Source organism: Eubalaena glacialis, chromosome 14, assembly GCF_028564815.1.
Source record: "Eubalaena glacialis isolate mEubGla1 chromosome 14, mEubGla1.1.hap2.+ XY, whole genome shotgun sequence".
NCBI lineage: Eukaryota > Metazoa > Chordata > Mammalia > Artiodactyla > Balaenidae > Eubalaena > Eubalaena glacialis.
Genome location: NC_083729.1, coordinates 11,622,493 through 11,643,058, shown reverse-complemented (window position 1 = coordinate 11,643,058; position 20,566 = coordinate 11,622,493). Strand labels below are relative to the sequence as shown.

General features: G+C 40.2%; 1 protein-coding gene across 1 annotated transcript in view; it reads right to left on the bottom strand.

The window, feature by feature from the left end:
• DDX1 (DEAD-box helicase 1) overlaps window positions 1-17,108 on the bottom strand; it is a 33,455-nt gene extending 16,347 nt beyond the window's left edge. Inside the window, exons 1-13 of the mRNA XM_061168772.1 lie at window positions 17,009-17,108; window positions 14,281-14,332; window positions 13,901-13,964; window positions 12,870-12,899; window positions 11,478-11,574; window positions 9,349-9,396; window positions 7,599-7,682; window positions 7,277-7,360; window positions 6,832-6,908; window positions 6,188-6,260; window positions 4,526-4,602; window positions 4,299-4,413; window positions 3,437-3,575 (exon numbers count right to left, since the gene is read on the bottom strand). Coding sequence (XP_061024755.1) covers window positions 3,437-3,575; window positions 4,299-4,413; window positions 4,526-4,602; window positions 6,188-6,260; window positions 6,832-6,908; window positions 7,277-7,360; window positions 7,599-7,682; window positions 9,349-9,396; window positions 11,478-11,574; window positions 12,870-12,899; window positions 13,901-13,964; window positions 14,281-14,332; window positions 17,009-17,024 — 956 coding nt within the window. The 5' untranslated portion in view covers window positions 17,025-17,108. The remainder of the gene's footprint in view (window positions 1-3,436; window positions 3,576-4,298; window positions 4,414-4,525; window positions 4,603-6,187; window positions 6,261-6,831; window positions 6,909-7,276; window positions 7,361-7,598; window positions 7,683-9,348; window positions 9,397-11,477; window positions 11,575-12,869; window positions 12,900-13,900; window positions 13,965-14,280; window positions 14,333-17,008) is intronic.
• Between the last annotated feature and the right edge of the window lie 3,458 nt (window positions 17,109-20,566).

The window sequence follows — 20,566 nt, the reverse complement described above, 5'->3', positions numbered from 1 at the left end:
AGGAGAAATGGAAATGTATGTCCACACAGAAATCTATATACTAATGTTCATAGCACAGCAGCCAAAAAGTGGAAACAACCCAAACATCCATAAACTAATGAGTGGATTAATAAATATGTGGTATATGTATACAATGGAATACTTTTTGGCAATAAAAAGGAACTAAGTACTGATACATGCTATAACACTGATGAACTTTAAAAACATTATGGTAAATGAGAGAAGCCAGTCATGAAACAGCACACATTGGAATTGTCCAATTCCATTTATATAAAATGTCCAAAACAGGCAATTCTATATATGGAAAAGAGGTCAGTGGCTGCCCAGGGATAGGCAGGTGTGAGGGAAATGGGAGTGGCTGCTAAAAGGTAGTGTTTCTTTTGAGGGTGATGAAAACGTTCTAAAATTGGTTTTGGTGGTCGCACAATTCTGTGACTATAATAAAAACTAAAACAACCTGTACACTTTAAAGAGTGAATCGTATGATATGTGAATTATACCTCACTATAGCTATTCACAAAAAGATTGTCTCCTTTTTATAAATAGCAGACAAAATTACTTCCTGAGGCGGCCAGACAACTTTCAATCAGAAGTAGCTATCAACTACCTTCGTTTATTAATTTTACTCTTATTTAATCAGTCATTTAAAAAATACCATAAAATCCTGGGAAAGTGGACGATGTTAACACTGAGTCTCATAAATTCTATGACTGATGAAAAGAAACAGCTTCATGGTTGCCTACTGTCATCTTAAGCGATTTATATAGTGTTTAAAAAAAAAAAAAAAGCTTTCTAGTCTGTGAATGTCCATTACCTTGGCATAGTCCTTAACCACCTACCACTAGAGCCATGTTTCCTAAATCTGGTAACACCAGAGGCCAGATTGGCTACTTAAGAATCACCTGGAAGAGGAGAGGTGCCATTCTTCCTTAAAAAACAAAGAGTTCCAATTCCTATTCCCTGGAAAATCTGATTCAGTATATCCAGAAGAGGGACCAATAAATTTGTATTTTTAAATAAGGTCCCTTAGTTCCCAGGTTTGGTAACTATGGTCCTAAATCTATCATTTCTTCTATAAAACTTTACTCTTACCCACTTTCCTGATCAGATACATTTATTTCTACAAATCTGGCAGAAAACTACACATACACGTAACAATCTGTGCTTGTGTGCAAAGCACTGTAGGGTTGAGGACTGTAAAAGACCAGCCCCCATCTCATGGAGTGGAAAACTGAGTTGGGACGAGTAAAGCTATGCACATTTAAAACAAGAAACACTAACACATGACAGTGCATAGGGATTATGGGGAAGCAAACAGTCAGCCGTATCCGAGGAGGGAGAAAGGACCGGGCTGGCACCAACACGTTAGCTTCACAGAAAGACTAGGACTTGAGCTGGGTCTTCAAGGAAAAGGCTCAGTTGTACTGAATACCGAAAGGAGTAACACAATTTTACCATCTTAGCAAATAAATTGATTTTGTCATCTATCTTCCCTTCCAGGCTTTGTCCAGATGCACGTTAATCTTTACACATAATTAGAGCACAAAAATCAACTTATATTAGCATTTTACATTCTTCCAAAAACACTCTCTTATGAAGAGTTCTGAGTCTCTTACACTAAGAAGATGCTCTGGTGATGTACTCCTGTAGTGACTCTCCCTGTCGTATCCTTAAAGCATTTTATCACATTACTTTGGTTGTTTCTCTGCCTTCCACACTACCTCCACACTCCTGCACATAATTCTATAAAAGCAAAGATGAATTCTTGTTGTTATATCTTGATCCCTAGCCTAAGTCTTCACACATGGTAGGTATTCAAATAGTTACTGAAAGAGTGAAATGCATCAATCATCAAGACAAAATTAGGAATTATTTTACCTAAAAAGTTTTACTAAGTATAAATTTATCCCTGAATAAGTTTAACTTATGAGAAAGATCAACATTAAAAAGATGGGGGGCTTCCCTGGTGGCACAGTGGTTAAGAATCCGCCTGCCAATGCAGGGGACACGGGTTCAAGCCCTGGTCTGGGAAGATCCCACATGCTGCAGAGCAACTAAGCCCGTGCGCCACAACTCCTGAGCCCGTGAGCCACAACTACTGAAGCCCGTGCGCCTAGAGCCGTGCTCCGCAACAAGAGAAGCCACCGCAATGAGAAGCCCGCGCACCGCAACGAAGAGTAGCCCCCACTCACCTCAACTAGAGAAAAGCCCGCGCACAGCAACGAAGACCCAACACAGCCGGAAAAAAAAAAAAGCTCAGACATCAAAATAAATAAGATTTTTAAAAATATAAATAAATAAATAGATGGGCCCACGGGACATCAATAATTCAGAGTTTCTGAAGTTAGATAGTGGTGATGGCTGCACAACCTTGTGACCATATACTAAAAACCACTGAATTGTACACTTTAAATGGTGAATTTTATGGTGTGTGAATTATATTTCAGTAAGAAAAATTAATAAAAATCAAGTGTCAAATCAACTGACAGAGCAGTTTACTTATATGGTATGGCTTTCCTCAAATTAAAAGGGATTGCTACTGAGCCAGAAGTTCCCCAAGATCACTAGACTTACGGTCTCCCCACAATGGCAGAAAGAGCCCTCGAACTAGAGTGACCAGTGTGAATGCCCACAGGGAAGATGGTCACCACTAGGAGACAGGCTAGAATTAACCTCACCAAGTCAGGTTTACCAACACACTAGACAGAGAGTGATACATTTTCTATGCAAATGAAGTGATGAAGCTAACATTAAATGAAATGGTCCCTTTAAAAAATTAATTTTTACTCTGATACTGTTTTGCAAACCATGACTCTTATTTTATATAAGAGACAAAGGAAAAATCTCAATTTACTTTTTTTTTTTTTTTTAAGGATATTTATTTATTTATTTATGGCTGCGCTGGGTCTTCGTTGCTGCGCGCGGGCTTTCTCTAGTTGCGGCGAGCGGGGGCTGCTCTTCGTTGCGGTGCGCAGGCTTCTCATTGCGCGGGCTTCTCATTGCGGTGGTCACTCTTGTTGCGGCGCACGGGCTTCAGTAGTTGTGGCACACGGGCTCAGGAGTTGTGGCTCGCAGGCTCTAGAGCGCAGCCTCGGTAGTTGTGGTGCACAGGCTTAGTTGCTCTATGGCATGTGGGATCTTCCCAGACCAGAGCTCGAACCCGTGTCCCCTGCATTGGCAGTCGGATTCTTAACCACTGCACCACCAGGGAAGTCCCTCAATTTACTTTTTTTAATAGAACTCTTCTCACTTAAACAGTAGTTTTATATAGAAACTAATTGCTACTATATGTCAAAGTTAAATATATTTACGCACTCACACACATGCATATGTACACACGCTGAATTTCTACCTCATTTTTTTCCTACTTTACTCTTCTTCTGAAACACCTCAGACCTAAAGACAATAGGCATTTGAGCACAAAAGGAAGCTTTACCTTAATTTAGGATTATCGACATATTTCTTAAACTGCTTGACGTTATTCAAAGTTTGTTCAGCCAGCTCTCGGGAAGGTTCGACAATGAGAGCTTTTGGAGCATTGGGGAGAAACTTCGTTTGTGCCACCTGAGCATTACCTTAAGAAAATAAAGAAGATTAGAATACATTCAGATCACACCTCATGATACCTTTATTTGTAAAACACGAGCACAAATACTCCAGTATCAAAATTTTAAATAACAATTGTCAAGTGGTATAGGTGATAGTCAAACTAAACAAAATAAAGATTCTTAAAATGAACTACAGATTCTTTAAATCTACTTGCAGTAATTTTAATGGATTATATGCTTTGTGATAAATTAAATGAGCTACGAAATGTACTTTCTTTAAATAACTGGAAGCAATTAGGCAGCACAATGGGGTGAGAGAGTGAGCTTTGGAGTCAGGCTGCTTGGATTTGGATTCAGTTCTACCACTTACTTGTCCTGTGACCTTGGGCAAGCGACTTCGAGTCCCTACTCCTCAAGTTCTTTGTCTATAAAGCTACCTTACAGGGTTGTTATGCAGACTAAATAATGCAGGTGAAGCACTTAACACAGTGCCATGGCACTTAATAAGCACACACATTATAAACACTAGATACCATCATCATCATGACCAGCTTCCCCAAAACGCGTGAACTGAAACCAAATACGTGGGGTTTATGAATGAGGTTTTGAAACTGAATTTTACTGACATGTTCAATAAAGATGCATGACCAAACAGGCAAGGGGAGTATCTGTACCTCACTACAAGAAGCCTTACTTACTGGAGTTTTCAATACCCCATTCTTGAAATCTTTACCCTCTCAGGTGCTATACCTGTGTGCTGTGATTTGACAATGAAACTATCCGGTGCCTTGGAAAGGGCAACAAAACCATCTTTTGGTGGAAACTTAAATTCTTCTTCCCCGAAGTTGAATTTTAGTTCAGCATTCTAGCATTGAATAAAGGAGAAAATGAAAATGCTTAACCTAAGAGCAAACTAACCAATATGAAATAATGAAGATCAAAGCAGCTTATAATCACAGCAAAATGTCTCTAATTACCTTCAAAACACAGGCAGGAAAGAGGCCTTGGTTCTTCATATGTGGTGGTATTTCAAATGCCAGACCAAGGTCTTTTCCTTTAAGAAAAAAAAAAAGAGAGAGAAATCGAATTAAAACGACCAGAAAAGAACCTCCACACGCTCACACCAGCAAATCCACCAGCCTACACATATTCACACTCCCCCTCCTGTTACTGCAGATTAGCTGTGCTAATACCAACCTCTTCACTTTTTCACTTTACTCCTGAAATTGTCCCCTCTCCCCCGCTACAATTTTAATTATTCCCTTCCTACGGGATTGCTTCCAGTAGACACCTGAATTAGACAAACCTCCCTAAGCTCAAAACTTCCTCCATCTGTCCTTTATTTTTTCTTCTCCTTTTTGTAGTAAAACTGCCTGGTTTCCATGTTGACTGTGTCCACCTCATTTCACTCCATTCTCTGTTGAACTGATTCCCAATCAGGCTCCCCCTACACACCCCTCGCTCCACCACAACAGCTCTTTGTCAAGCTCATTGATGATCTCCACTTGCCAAACACAGTAGTTCTCGTTCCTCATCTTTCTAGGCTACACCCGTCAGCAGCACTGGACACCATATGATCACTCCCTCCTCCTTCAGAAGCTTTCTTCACCTGAACTGCAGGACCTCAACCTCTTCTGGCTTTCCTCCTCATTCACTTCTGCTGGATTCTCCTCAATTTGCCAACTTCTAACCACAAGAATACCCTGGGCCTCAGATCTCTCCTCTTCATTACCTACTCTCATTCCCTAGGCGATCTCATCTAGACCTATGACTGGATCATAGATAAGCCAGTAACTCTCAAAGATGTATCAATATCTCCAATTTTGATCCCTCCCCTGAACGCTTAACTGTACATTTAACTTCTTACTTGATTTCATCACTCAGATGTCTAATAAGTGTCTCAAACTTAACTTGCCCCAAACAGAACTCTTAGCATCCAGCTGGCTCCCTACCTACTGTCACCACCCAGTGTTTCCAACAGAGCAGCCACAGGGATTGTACTGTTAAACTGTGAAAGACAGATGATGCCAATTCTCTACTCAAAACCTAATGGCTTCCAATCTCAGTCAAGATAAAAAGTTTGTATCATAGCCTATAAGGTCCTATATGGCCTGGCCTCACCACCTCACTGACCTAAGATTCTACGACCCTCCCCCATGCTCAGCGTGCTCCAGACCCACTGGCCTCCTCACTGTTTAAACACCCCAAGCACGCTTTCATCTCAGGACCTTTGCAATTACTGGTCCCTCTGCCTGAAATACTCTTCCAAGATATTTCTACTCAAATGTCACCTTCTCAGAGAAGCCTTCTCTGACCACCCCAGAATGCTCTCCATCCCCTTATCCGGATTTATACGCTCCCTCAGTGCACTGTTCCCACCTAACATATATATTTGTCTGTCTCTCCCTATCAGCAGCTAAGCCCCACAAAAGTATACATAAATGTGTCTAGTCCATTTTCTGCTGTATCTCCAGCACCTACCAGCATGCCTGGCACAGAGCAAATGCTCAATAAGTATTTGTTCAAAAGAAAGGCAGGGAGGAAGAGAAAGAAGACTGAAGATGGTGAGGAAATTTAAAATATCACAAATGATGAATATTATATATACTCTCTAACAAAATGGTCCCTAGAAAGCTTACCATTTTTGGAGAATTTGACATGCCCTTTATCCATATCTAGGTAACATCCAATGGTATCATGCATAGTGAATTCCTAGAAAACCAAAAAGTCAAGTGCTGTTAATAAAAAGCAAAATTGAAAATAAGGTTAAAAGGTCAAATATAGCTGCATCCAAAGTATGTGTTAGTGTTGCATAATGCTTCCTTAAATTCTAATGTAGATTTTTTAAATGCCTAGTACAGCATATCATATACAATAGTAGAAGCATCAGACAGACTTTTTAGAAGCAACATGATATTAAGGCGCCTCCACATTACTAGAGATGTCGGCTACCACAACAAGTATATTTAGATTTAACATGATTCAAAATAAGAAATGAGAGCGACACAAGTATTAAAGTCAAAGCCAAAATCAAAATGGGGGGAACACAGAAAACAAAGTAATATACTTTGGAGGGGCTAATAAATGGCATAGAAGAAAAATATTTTTCTCATTTTGTAACATTTCTTCACTGAAGTCCCAATCTGAACTTTCCATGGAAAATATTCAGAAAATTCACTTGAATTTCACAATCATTTCTATACCCTCAGTCACGTCATGAGTGATCAAGTAAGCATGCAAGAAAACTTACTAACACTATGATTAAGTCATTAATACAACTTACCTCTCCATAATTATCAAATTGTTTATTGTGAGATTTCTTTCCTGTTCCACCAAAGCCAAATCCAAACTTGTCAGTACCTAGATTTTAAAAGTATTTTATAAATGTGGTAAGAATAAAGTTAAAAGCACCATAAAAGTTCACAAGCTGAAGATAATTTGAAGCATCTACACAGTATTGTGTGGTACATATTAATGCATACTAACGTTACTGACTTCATTCATACCCTTAACCTTATTCCTCCTGATTTTATGATGTTATAATATATATTTTTTGGTACTTCAAATCTTTCTTGGAACAAGGAGGGTATAGGTAAATATTATTATTCCCATGTCTCTAAATATAAACTTTGTATGGTTAAGTTTACTATTTTGCTCCCCACTAAAATAAAATGTTAAAAATTCACAAATGTAAAACAACAAATTCAGTTTATTTTAGAAACACTTACCTAGGTCTAGGGAAGCCTGCATAGAAGACCACCCAACTCTGCACAATCCTTGGTCATGACACGATACTTCATAGTAGTGTTTCCCTGCAAGGGCAAAATACTTTGAGATTTATATAAATTATACACTTATGATTCATTTACCATGTAGCTACTTTCCCATTGTTTCTGAATAACAATTTGTATCTTCCAAATGAAGAATTGTAGATCTTTTTGTAACATTAAAAATCTTTTCAGATCCTTGATTCAAAGCTACTTTAAAGAAAGTTCATGTATTAATACATCACCCCAAAAGTTCAGACAAGAACAAATGTTGTTTAAATACCTTTCGTTAATCCTTTAGTAGCTCTACATCCATGCCATTCCTTTACTTCTCTGCTCTGACAACAAAGACCATCAGACCCAATTGCTGGATTTGAGAAAAACACAGAAAACCATGTCAATACAGATTACATAAATCATGCATTCTGAAATAAGTATCGTTCAGTCTCACTAATAAGATAATTCATTACTTGGTGCAATGTTTCAGGGACTGAGACTTGCTGATTCCTGAAGGATAGCAATGTCGTCCCCATGAGTAGCTGCCCTCATTCATCCCCTGGAGGGCTGTGGCTTACGTTGAGGACTAGTTTCTCTACTGTTATCTGTTGGCTAGGACAGGATTTTACCACAACAATTCTAAAAACGCATCAACACAGTACCTAACCTGACTTGTACTACCACAGCTGCATCACCAACACACGTTTAGACAACTATTCTTAGAGTCCTTTAAAGAAACGGATACTAAGGATGACGCAGCACCCACTCATCAATGCTTGTTGCTCTGATTTTATGCCGAAATTAGAGCTTGAGTGAATGCTACACTAAAAGAAAAACAGAAACTCTGGCTTGTTCCCTAATCCGTGGATCCAGAAACCATAAAGGGAAAGCAGGAAAAGCCTGAACAACTAACCCTGTAGCTGTTATTTGCTAATATTAGGGCTCTAAAAGATGAAGTTCTATATTATACATCATAGTCAGTCATAGTGCTTATTGGTGCTTTTTGGCGTTAAGTAAAGCATTTGGCTTTTGTCTGTACTGGAAACTATAACTTCTGTCCTGATTCAGGCTTGCAAATCATATTCGCCACCTGAATGTAGAAGAAATTTTTTAAAAAAGCATCCCGTCACACATTTTCCTTCACTTATAAGAAATTAAATTATTTATTCAAAGTATAAATTCTTATTCATATGGGTACATTATATAAACCACTGAACTTTTAAAAAAGTTCTCTGACAAGGGTAAATCATAAAAATTTTTGTATTTAAAATTCTTTATGCATATATACATATATAAACTTTTACATAAATTAGATATCACATGGTAGAGAGTAGCAGTGTGGGGTTGTTTGTTTCTGTCATGATTCCTCAAGGCCCATTTACCTTTCTCTGCATCCTGATTTTCTTACTCATTGACACCTGGAGAAAATTCCTCCAAGTCAACTCTGCAGTTCTGACTTATTCTTCGTAATGGCTACACAATAGTCCTTGGATACACCCTAATCTTTGTTTACCATTCTAGCAGTATCATTTACTTTGCTGGCAGTTTTTATCATTACAAATAATGTTGCATCGAACAGCTTTGAAAGTATATTCTTACATACCGGCACTTTCATTCCAATGAGCTTGACCCTCCAGGAATATATGTTTTTTTAAATATTAACAGGTAATGCCAAACTCCTTTCCAGAGAGGCAGTAATCTGTAAGTCGGTTATCACCCTTTTGGATTCTTGCCAATCAGATGGGTATAAAACAACATTCACTGTAACTTTAATTTCCATTTCCCTGCTACCTGTAAACTTGACCTTTGTATGTTTATTGCCATTTGGATTTGGTTCTTCTGTGAACTGCCTATTCACATCCTTTGTCCATTTTCCACTGATTGCTTATCTCTTTCTTACTGAAACAGGTAACACTTTATCTGCTGTCAACACAAGAACCCCTTACCAGTTTACAAGGATTATTTATCTTTCCTCAACATTGCATTAAAAACAAGTTTCTGAATCACAAATGTGCTGCTAAAATCTATCCACTTACCAAAAGCAGATCCTCTATCATATGGGTTCATTTGCCATTTGTTCAGCACTAAGCAAATTAAAACAAGAAAAGTTAACCCCAAACAAACATAATTTAAAACATTCTACAAAGAATAAAGCAAATATTTTATATTTTATATTTTATATGATATCTTAACTCCTCTAGATCCAATATGGTTTTACACACTATTTGGAATGTACGATTAAAATTGTTGCTGTTTTTATTAAAGGCAAAACTGAAACTGAAAACTGAAACAAGCCAAAAATAATAGTCACTGGCCCATCCAGGGCAACCTTTTCTGCTCACTTGCTTCAGTGCCTCTTTATTAGATGGCACTGATCTTTGTCATAACTATGAAAGCATTAATAAAATGAAGTTCTGGTGACTTCAATCATAATGAAAATAACCCACCAACATATCAGAATCTAATTATCACTTTATCATTATCATTAAGAAAAGCAAGTCCTTTATTTTAAATAATTCATAAGTCACAAAATATTTTCCTCCTCACTTTTATGGGATCGGCATTTTCCTTTTCTAAAACATCTTAAGAGTCTGGATAATCAAAGAATCACAATAGCTAAAGAGAATGCTGTGTTTTCAAGCCCAATTTCCACCCAAGGTAGAAATCTTTTCTAGGTTATTTCTGGTCAAATGATATCTATCATCTGCTTAAACACCTGAAATGATGGCGAAGTAACGTTCTCTTGAGGGTCTCTATCCATTGTGGGCTCAATCAAGCTATTAGGAATTAAACAGTATTTTCTAGAACAATTATTCTCTCTCCAGATCCCAACAATGATTTAACAATTATACCACCTCCCTTTTTTGTTTCTCCATGTTTAAATATCTAGCTTCCTTACTCCTAATAGGACATGATTTTTGGAACTACAACCATTCTGGTTACCCTTCTGTGGAAGCAGATAGGATCCTTCTCTTTCATGGGTCTCTCTGATAAATGATGGTTTATAGTTGCTACAAATTCTGAGACTATTTTTTAAACAGACTAATAGTCTAAATAGTTCACATCCGTTATCTCACAATTCATTTACAAATGAGTTCATTCTACAAACTATGTAACATTGTTACTTTCAAACTACTGAGAAGAAAATGTTGATATGCCAGCTCACTCCACTTAAGCTTGCAATTTTGTCACAATCCTATTTTGTATCATGAAACAAAAGTGACTTAAAATATAACAAAACCATAGATTACTCAAGATAGAATGGAATTCAGAAACCATTTAATAAAAGCAACAAAATTTAAGGATGAGAAAACTAATGTAAGATTGTTCATGGCACAGACAGGACCAATCTCCATGGAGATAGGACTGAAAATAAGAAACTGACTTTAAAAGGTACACTTTACATTTCAACCTCCTGGGCTCCTTCTTTCTTACCTTAAAGGAAAATGCATGCCTCTTTTCCCTGTAGAAGGCAATATTTCCTACCACCATGGGTTTATACTCTATCAACTATTTGTAAAATCTTTCCTTAATGCCTTTGTAAAATACTGTACCAATTTATCTTCAATATATGCATAAAAAGTTATCAGGTTAAGAAAAACATTAAAATAACTAAATATAATTTCTAATATGCCAGTGTTTTCTCAAAGACAACACTCTTAGTATCTTAGGAGGGACAATCTTTCAGTGTTTATGCTCTAAATGACATTTAGCATCCCTGGTTTCCAGGGCACCAAATGACAATACCAACCCCTGGATACTGACAATAAAAATGCACACTCAAATTTCACATCTGGGGCTTCCCTGGTGGCGCAGGGGTTAAGAATCCGCCTGCCAATGCAGGGGACACAGGTTCAAGCCCTGGTCCGGGAAGATCCCACATGCAACGGAGCAATTAAGCCCATGCGCCACAACTACTGAGCCTGCGTACCTAGAGCTCATGCTCCGCAACAAGAGAAGCCACCGCAGTGAGAAGCCCACGCACTGCAACAAAGAGTAGCTCGCCACAACTAGAGGAAGCCCGCACACAGCAACGAAGACCCAACGGAGCCAAAAATAAATAAATAAGATAAATTTATAAAAAAAAAAAACTTCACATCTTTAAATGCCAGGAATGAGAATTACTAATTTATACAAAAGGAAATTAATAATATGCAAAAATTACCTGAAGCACCAGTTTTAATTGTTGCTTTTCCTTTTTTGCCTTCTTGTTGGTCTTTCAGAGTTTCATAAACTATCTGGATAACTGGAATACTGAAAGCCTAGCAAAGAAACAAGACTCCTCTATATTAGCATTCAGATATCAGTGACAGTTCAATAATCAATATGAAGTACAAAAATCAGGCACGCACCTTAAATAATGACACATATTCCTGAGCACTGCTCCAATTTGCCCAAACCCAAAATACCAGTAAGATAACAAGAGTTGACTGAATGAAGGAAATAAGAACCAGCTGATAGCCCAAAACAGTAAACAATCGGGACCCGTAGAATGAACTAAACTAAAAAGGATAAATATTACTCTGACAAACTGTTTCTCTAGTCTAGGCCAACAGGAGATCAACCTCTATTTGCAACTTCTTTATTACTAGAGCCACTGCATTAAAATTCAGAAGTGAGTATAAATACTAAAGATACTGTAACTCTTTCTCCAAGACCAGTTTTAAACTATATTCTTTTTTTTTTTTTTAATAAATTTATTTATTTATTTATTTATTTATGTCTGTGTTGGGTCTTCGTTTCTGTGCGAGGGCTTTCTCCAGTTGCAGCGAGCGGGGGCCACTCTTCATCGCGGTGCGCGGGCCTCTCACTATCGCGGCCTCTCTCGTTGCGGAGCACAGGCACCAGACGCGCAGGCTCAGCAGTTGTGGCTCACGGGCCCAGTTGCTCCGCGGCATGTGGGATCTTCCCAGACCAGGGCTCGAACCCGCGTCCCCTGCACCGGCAGGCAGACTCCCAACCACTGCGCCACCAGGGAAGCCCTAAACTATATTCTTAAGGCCATACTCTTATAAATCTTATTTCAGAATGAACTGGCAACAAAAATATTGTTCTCTGTGGCAAGCAACCACTTTTTACATTTTGGAAGGAGGATACTTGATTAAATATTTCAAAGTAAAAACCACTGTTCAAAGTTACTTTAAAAATCAACTCTCACAGGCTTCCCTGGTGGTGCAGTGCTTAAGAATCCGCCTGCCAATGCAGGGGACACAGGTTCGAGCCCTGGTCCAGGAAGATCCCACACGCTGCAGAGCAACTAAGCCCGTGCGCCACAACTACTGAGCCTGCGCTCTAGAGCCCGCGAGCCACAACTACTGAGCCCACGTGCCACAACGACTGAAGCCCGCGTACCTAGAACCCGTGCTCTGCAACAAGAGAAGCCACTGCAATGAGCAGCCCGTGCACGCAACAAAGAGTAGCCCCCGTTCACTGCAACCAGAGAAAGCCCGCGTGCAGCAACGAAGACCCAACGCGGCCAAAAATAAATAAATAAAATAAATTCATGAAAAATAAAATCAACTCTTACAAAGTAAGTCAATTTAAGTTTATTACTTACACCAGTTTTTCCACTTCCTGTTTCTGCAGCCTAAATGAAAAAGAAAAAAAAAGTTTAAGTTGTCAGTTAAGGAAATCAAATTAATGTGATACCATGTAGAAATCTTTAACAATTCACAAGCTACCTTTAGTTCCACAGTGTCTCCAGATTATTCAGATTTCCTCATTCAACTTTATTGCCAATCTTGCCATTTCTCTTCCATTCCCTCAAGAATCTGTTCTCCCTTTTCTTTTCCCATTGCTACCATTCAAATCTAAACCCTTATTATTCTAACCTAGACTATTACAAAAGTATCCTAACAGCAACTCATGTCTTAGAGCTACACTACAAGCTGCTACCAAATCAGCCTTCATAAAAACACAATTCTAACCGTGCAATGCATCCCTAGTTAAACATTTCCAATGATCCACACTGCCAACAAACACCCAAATTCTTTAGCATGACACTTAAGAAAGGGCACAAATAATCTAACCCACTGTATACTTCCCATCTAATATCAAGTTACATTCTCCACCCCAGACACACGTATTTTATGTTACCATTGAAGTGAATTACTCTGGGATCATATCCTGCATTCTCCTATTCACGGTTTTTGTTGATGTGCTCTCTACCTAGAGAGCATTCCTCCTTTATCTTCCCTTGTCCAAAATCTACTTCTTCCAAGCAGAGTCCTTTATGATTCCTCAAGCAGAAGGGTAACTGGACCCCACCTGAATCTTTTCATACTTTGCACCTCTCAGGCAGGTGCCACATTTTCCCTTGTATGACATTTATCCATGTACATGTCTTACTGTGCTACTGGGTTGAAGCTTCTGAAGGGCAAAGACTGCATTTTATTCACCTTTGTGTTCCCCACAACTTCTACCTAATTACTTTGAATGTAGCATAGGTATCTTAAATGTTTGTGAATAAATAAAATTAATTTGGTGAAAATACCATTTTTAAGCCTATGGAGTTCTTAAAGTGGGTCACAAACAGCCCCAGACTGGTGTTTCCCCAGCTTCCAACCACCGCACCACATTTAAACATACCATGAGGACATCACCTCCTCCTAGGATCAGGGGGATGGACTCAGCCTGGATATCAGTTGGGAGACTAAAAGAATCATATTTTGAAGAATTTTAGTTAGTTAAAAAAAAAAGAAAAAAAAATCACCTAAGCTAATTAAGTCATGCTAAACTATAAACCTAAAAGAGAATTTTATTTGGTAAACACTACCAATCTTTTTTCAGCTAAAAATATATCAACGTTTAGAAAGGAAACTTTATGATTTAAAGAATCACAGGAAAAAACTGAATTTCACTTACCCAACTGGGCCCAAAAATATTTGATAAAAACACTAACCACTATTTAAATTGAAAAACATTGTTGTCACAGGTACATTTAAGCTTTTAAAGATGGAGGTACTTACAGCCAATCCATCTCTTCCACAGCTTGAGCAATTTCAGGCATAACACCCATCTCTGAAAACAAAAATTAATTTTAAAAACTACACATACTAAACTTAAATCATATTGCTCTTAAAATTACTGTCCAATGGGGAAACAGGTTTGAGGCATAGCTCAGTTACATAGTATCTCTTGAGTATAAATTTTGGAGAAGGACTTGAGTTCAAATTCAAGCTCTCACTAGCAATGTGACCTTGGGCAAGCTATAAACCTATTTCTTCACAATAAATGGAGCTAATATTGCTTATGTTGTAGGAATACGGGACGATTACAGATAATCACATGAATGCATCCGGCACATAGTTATCACTTAGTACACAGTATCCACCAGTGAGTGTTTCCTCCCTATGACTGGTGAAAAATCTGCCAGAGTTGGAGAGAAAGTTCTAGACCAGTACCATGGTTGTTTCACCTAGAGATAATGTGGAAGTCATGTGCCTTGACTCTTTGAGGACCATGTGAATACCCTCAGCGATCTGAGAAAAATGAACAGGCAAGTAGAGAGAGCCCACATTTATAGGCAGTCATAATCAAAACTCTGGTAAACTGAAAAGGGAGGGGCTGCTGGTGAGAACTTGGGTTAACTGGAAATGTCAGCTGAAGAACTACTCTGTTCTTAATTGTTCACATATTTAAGTAATTTACATCAAAGTGAATCCTAAATGAATAGATTGGGTTATTTCTGATTGGATTTTGAAATTTTATCACTTCTCAAATGAACTGTAGAGGGTACACATGGAATAATGAGTTGTATTACTTAAATCTCCTTTCCAAATAAAAAGTGATCTTTCTTTTAAGTCTGCATTTTTAAAATGTAGCTTTTATTATTGTTATCTTTCCAAAAGTATATATTTCTCTTAAAAAATGAGCAACACTCAAATATACCCAAGCCCCAGAGATAATCTATTTGGAAATTTTGTATTTCTTGTAATCATTTGTGAAAAGGCATAAAATAAAACTACAATCCACTGCAAGAGTAGCTTTTTCTTTGCATCAGGTGAGAAGACACATACTAGCAATTAACAATAGATACAACACTAACATTTTGTATAGTAAACTAGTTAATATAAACATTGATGACATGGGAAAGTGTAAAAATCTTTTTCAAAAAGGCAGGCTCTCCTACCCCTAAGTCTCTTCAGAAAAATCCACAGATTGAAAAACTACTCGAGATCAAAAGTTGTATATCCAAGCTGACCTTTTTAAAAATTGCCCCCATTAAAGTCTAGGTGTATTCTCTCTCCTACAACGCAAATTGCTTTAAAAAAGGGAGTGATGGTCTTCAATATGCTGCATACAGAATACTGCAAGCTGAAGCTGCTTGTGAAACTATTATATTGCAAGCAGCAACCACAGACAGCTTTCAGCAAATTCCAGGCAATTTCTTGTTCCATTCTGGTCATGTTTTCTGCAGGTTTGCTTTGAAACCATGTTTTCTTTAAACAGAACATTTTTAACACTCAAAAGAAAAATAGGAATATTCACGCTCTTTAATTCCACTTTTGTCTTTATTTCACATCACAGACTCTTCTAGTCCTTTACTCTAATATTCCTGAAATCTGTGCATGACTCCCAAAGAAGTGAACCTATAAAATGACAACCTGGAACTGCTCTACACACCTTGGCTCTGAAATCTTGTTTGAGGAGAGAGCTGGGGAAACAAAAACAGCTTCCAGGCTAAGCAGATTCCCCCTTGCCTATTATGAAATGCAACTAAAACAATCAGAAATCCTCTCTCACGACTAAAAACTTGGAATTCCTAATGTTCTAATAGGAGAAAAATGAAGAAAGTACAATACTGTTATATCTGAAGTCATCTTAATAGATTAACAATATTAAAAGATAGTAGCCCTAATTTGATACATTTATTGCTATATAAATGTACAACGTTTAGTCTATAAGGCTTACTGCAACTTGTAAAACTGTGGATGTATAAAGGAAGGATGATAAAGGAAAAGAGAAAAACAACTGTCGGGTTAGGTAAGCCACCCAAAATTCCTGTTTGGAATAAAGGAGGGTATCATCCGCAAATAAACAACGATTTTCAAAATCTGTGATGGGCTCGTGTGTACGCGGACGAAAACGCTTTCCCTTTAGCTTAGATAGTCAACGTTACTGTTGATATAATAGAGCTTAACAACAAATAAATATCAGGTTTGTGCCTGGAAGTTTTAGTTTTGGAAGGGCCTGAAAACAACTAGATGCAGGATGGTCATTTCCAACTGACCCCTCCCCGCGCCCTGCTGCTTCTCGGCCAGGCCAAGCCCCTATCGGGCGCGGACAGAAAAGGGTTCCTGAGCACCACTGCCACGTCAAAGAGCAAGAGGCCGGGGCTCCGAGAGCGGCCGGAGCAACGCCGCCGCATCGCTCTCGCAGCCCCGGGTGTCCTGGCAGGACAGCCGAGTGAAGGGAGACTGGAAGGAGAGAAAGAAGAGAGCGAGCACGGGGAGGCCCGGCCCGGCCAGCACCTGGAGGGAAAGGCTCTCCCTGCAACACCGAGGCGCACCGATCGGGCCTCTCGCGCCGCCACTGATCCGCCCGCAGTGCGGGGACCGAGGGGACCGCCTTGGACAGCTCCCTCCTGTCCCGCGCGGCACCTGTCCGCCCCCGCCCCAAAGGCTCCCCTCCAGCCGGCCCAGGGCCGAGGCGTGCATCGGGCCGCCCGCTCCAGCCCCAGCTCCGCAGACGCACCGGAGAAGGCCGCCATCTTCGCCCCGTCCTCCGCGATTCAGCTCGCGGTCCCTCCCTCCGAAAGGACACGCGGCGCGGTAGCGGCCGGCGCTTCCGGCTCCCGCCCCCGGCCCGCGTGTGCCGCTTTCCAAGTCCCGGCAAGGACCCAGTTCCGAAAGAACTGTTCCGGCCAAAGAAAAGACCCGCCGCGGACTCCACGGCGCGGACCCAGTTCAGCTGCCCCTTCCTTGCTTTTCCTAAGTAGCCAGGACCCGTCATCATTAGACGTACTCAAGAGTTACCTTCTATGTAGAGCATGCTATGTGTCATCAGGAGCACTTTTCCACATGCAAGGAAGCAGACGTTACGTGATGAGGGTCACACAATGGCCCAGGCTGATCTCACAGCAAAACTGTGCCATCTCTGCTGCCTCACTCAGACCCCGCAGCCTCTCAAAGATAAGCAGGGCTTTGTGGTGTGTGAATGACCTGGAGAGAACGTACTGAATTCATCACCCAGAAAACCAGCGCTAGTGAGCGCCTGGCACCCAACAGTCATTTACTAAATACTTTTGACTGATTTCCGTCTCCCAATCTCCCTTCACCGGTGTTTGATGGAGTATTGATAATTTCACATTTATTTGACGTCCTTACAGTTTGACTCTTCTCTTTGCAGAAATATGGGAAAAGTAAACGAATGTTTAATCCTGCCAACAACTCTGTCAGGTTGTATTAGCATCTTTGGACGAAGATACTAAGTTTCAGGAAAATTAGGTAACTTATCTAAAGCCATATAGCTACTGAATGGCAGCGTGGGATCTGAGCCACATCCGCCTAACTTCAGGGTCCGTGCTGTACCTAATGTGTAGCCTGCCCCAGAATGACATGAGAAAAGTCCAACCCTCAGGCAAGATGTTTTAGATGGACTTAGAACTACAACTTCTGGAGCCATACTCCCTGCGTTTGAATTCTAGCCTTGCCATTTACTAGCTGTGTAACCTTAAACAAGTCTGGGCTTCAGTTTACTCATTTGTGAAATAACCATGAATACCTATCTTGAAGGATTGGTATGAGACTTGAATAAAATAGGTAAAGCACCACGTGCACAGCACGTGGTAACAATATATGTGTTAGCTCTATTCTTATACTATTACATGTAATAGGATTCACCTAAAGTTCCAACAAGGACAATACAGTCAGGCCTGCCTGCAGCTTCGCACCTCCAGGGGGCACCATTCACATTATATTCTGTATTCTCATTATATTTTGTATAAATTTATATGTGATACCCCCTGAGAGTTAGGCAATGTAGCAGTTCTGAATAGATGCCACGTACGCCGTATTTTTCCTCTCTCAAGGGACAAAGCATTTTCCAGGGGACTATTCGGAGGACTTTTGATCTCAGGAGTTTGGGAAGCAGAAAGCATGCTATGAAAAGCTGTGACTAGAAGGCCCCAAGGCAGCAGGGCAGGAAAAGAGCCAGAGGGAAGAGAAGGCGGCTGTAGGAGCAGACCACTTTTCCAACAACTGTTGGGAAACATGTGTGACTTTTTCCAGTCAGGGCTAACTGGACCTGTGGAGAGTGGACTTGAAGCTCTCTTCAAAGGGAACGTGCCCAGGACTTCCCTGGTGGTCCAGCGGTTAAGACTCCACACTTCCAATGCAGGGGGCGCAGGTTCGATCCCTGGTCGGGGAACTGAGATTCCCACATGCCACGCAGCCAAAAAAAAACAAAAACAAAAACGGGGGGAATGTGCCCAAGAAAGCTGCCTGGAGAAGCTAAATGATGCAGCAGACAGACCCCCAAAGGACCCTGTTTTATTCATACCTTTTAACCAGAGGACAGAAATCACCTGCTTCATGGAAGTTGCATTTGGAGGATACCAGCAGAAGAATCTCCAAGAAACCAACAAAAAGTACCCCTGAGCTAAAAAAAAATCGACCTTGGGCATTATTGAGCCAGAGAGCGCCAGATTCAGATCATAAAGGCACCAGCCAAATAAAGGTGGGTCTCCTCCCTGCCCAGATTTTACCGCTCCCCAAGGGTCAGAAACAACAGCTAATGGTAGAGGGGAGAGCAGAAAAGAGATTGACTGCATCCTTCACCACATTGCTAAACTGGGGAGGGAGGAAGCTGTCATTTCGGTTAAAGTTGTGAGTTATGATCATGACAGTGGACCCAATAGTTTAATTACAGAAATGAGACTATAATTGTGATGAAAATAGCCAGGCAACATTTTGTTATCTGGGAGTGACCAGAAAAACTCTGGAAGATGCTGGAGACTCCATCTAGGTCAGAGGAAGAAATAGTCTCTAGAGAGGGTTTCAAGGTAACAGATAATGTTTTCTGCTCATTCCCTATCAAGTTTAGCTTATTTAGTAAATATAATACGAGAGAGATATAATAATACCTTCAATAATGTGAATTGGGATATAATGTGATTGGCTCCCCTCTTTGGCAGGTAGGACAAGGCCAGGCAAAGAAGTGGCAGGCAGCCCCTTCATCCAACCAAGAGATAAATGATGGGTGTCCCCAGTCCAGTATCCTGCTGGTCCACTCTGCCCAAAACAGGCTGATTAAATGGGCACATACTATCAGGGAGACAGTCCTGGAATCCTTGCCTGGCTCCGGAAACCCACCTACATAAATCATTAGGTAGGAAGACAACCACCACTAGGTGGCGCCAAACTGCAGTTGATCCCGGTAAAGGTTGAAAGGGACGTAAAACTCCCAGCTGGGACTTTTCCCTGGACATTTATTTCTATAACCTCACAACAACCCAGCATCTTATTGGGTTGGGTAATTGGACCTTTTGGACCCATAGCCAATCACGTATGGTGGAATTTTGCTGTATTATCCATACACCCAGAGAGATTGTGTTATGTATTGAATTTTCAAGTAAGCTGTACTATAGGCCACTGCAGACCAGATGGATTTGCAGCTACAAAGTCAGGCCTACGAAATAGGTCCTTGAGATACCCAGGCCCTTGAGAGTATAGAGAGGATTTCCTTAAAGAAAAAAAAAGAAAAGAAAAAAGAAAGATCTGACTGGCAGATACTCTTCGTGCTCTGGAATATGGACATGGTACCTGGAAAGGCAGTGATGAGCCTTGAAGATGAAAGCTTCATGCTAAAGCTATTGAAGCAGAGAATAGGAGGAGATTGGATCCTTGATGATGGTGGTGAGCTACCAGCCCAGGTCTGTCTGCTTCAAGACCTCTTGTGGCTGGAGAACGCATTACGTAGTTGAGCCACTGTTAATTCTCTCTGGCTTGCCACCCAACACATACCTAACAGGTACAGAAAAGAAAGGAGATGAGACATTCATCAGTATAGATTTTGTGTAATGAATCACTCAGAAAATTTTTTCAAATGTTCTAGAATAGAGCAATAAGAAACCTATCGTGTCTCCAAGGTGGAGGCGACTTTGGCTTGAGTCATGAAGGCACCATCAAAAACAACCCTTGAGGAATTCTCTGGCGGTCCAGTGGTTAGGGCTCCATGCTTGCACTGCAGGGGGCACAGATTCGATCCCTGGGCAGGGAACTAAGATCCCACATGCCAAGTGGCATGGTCAAA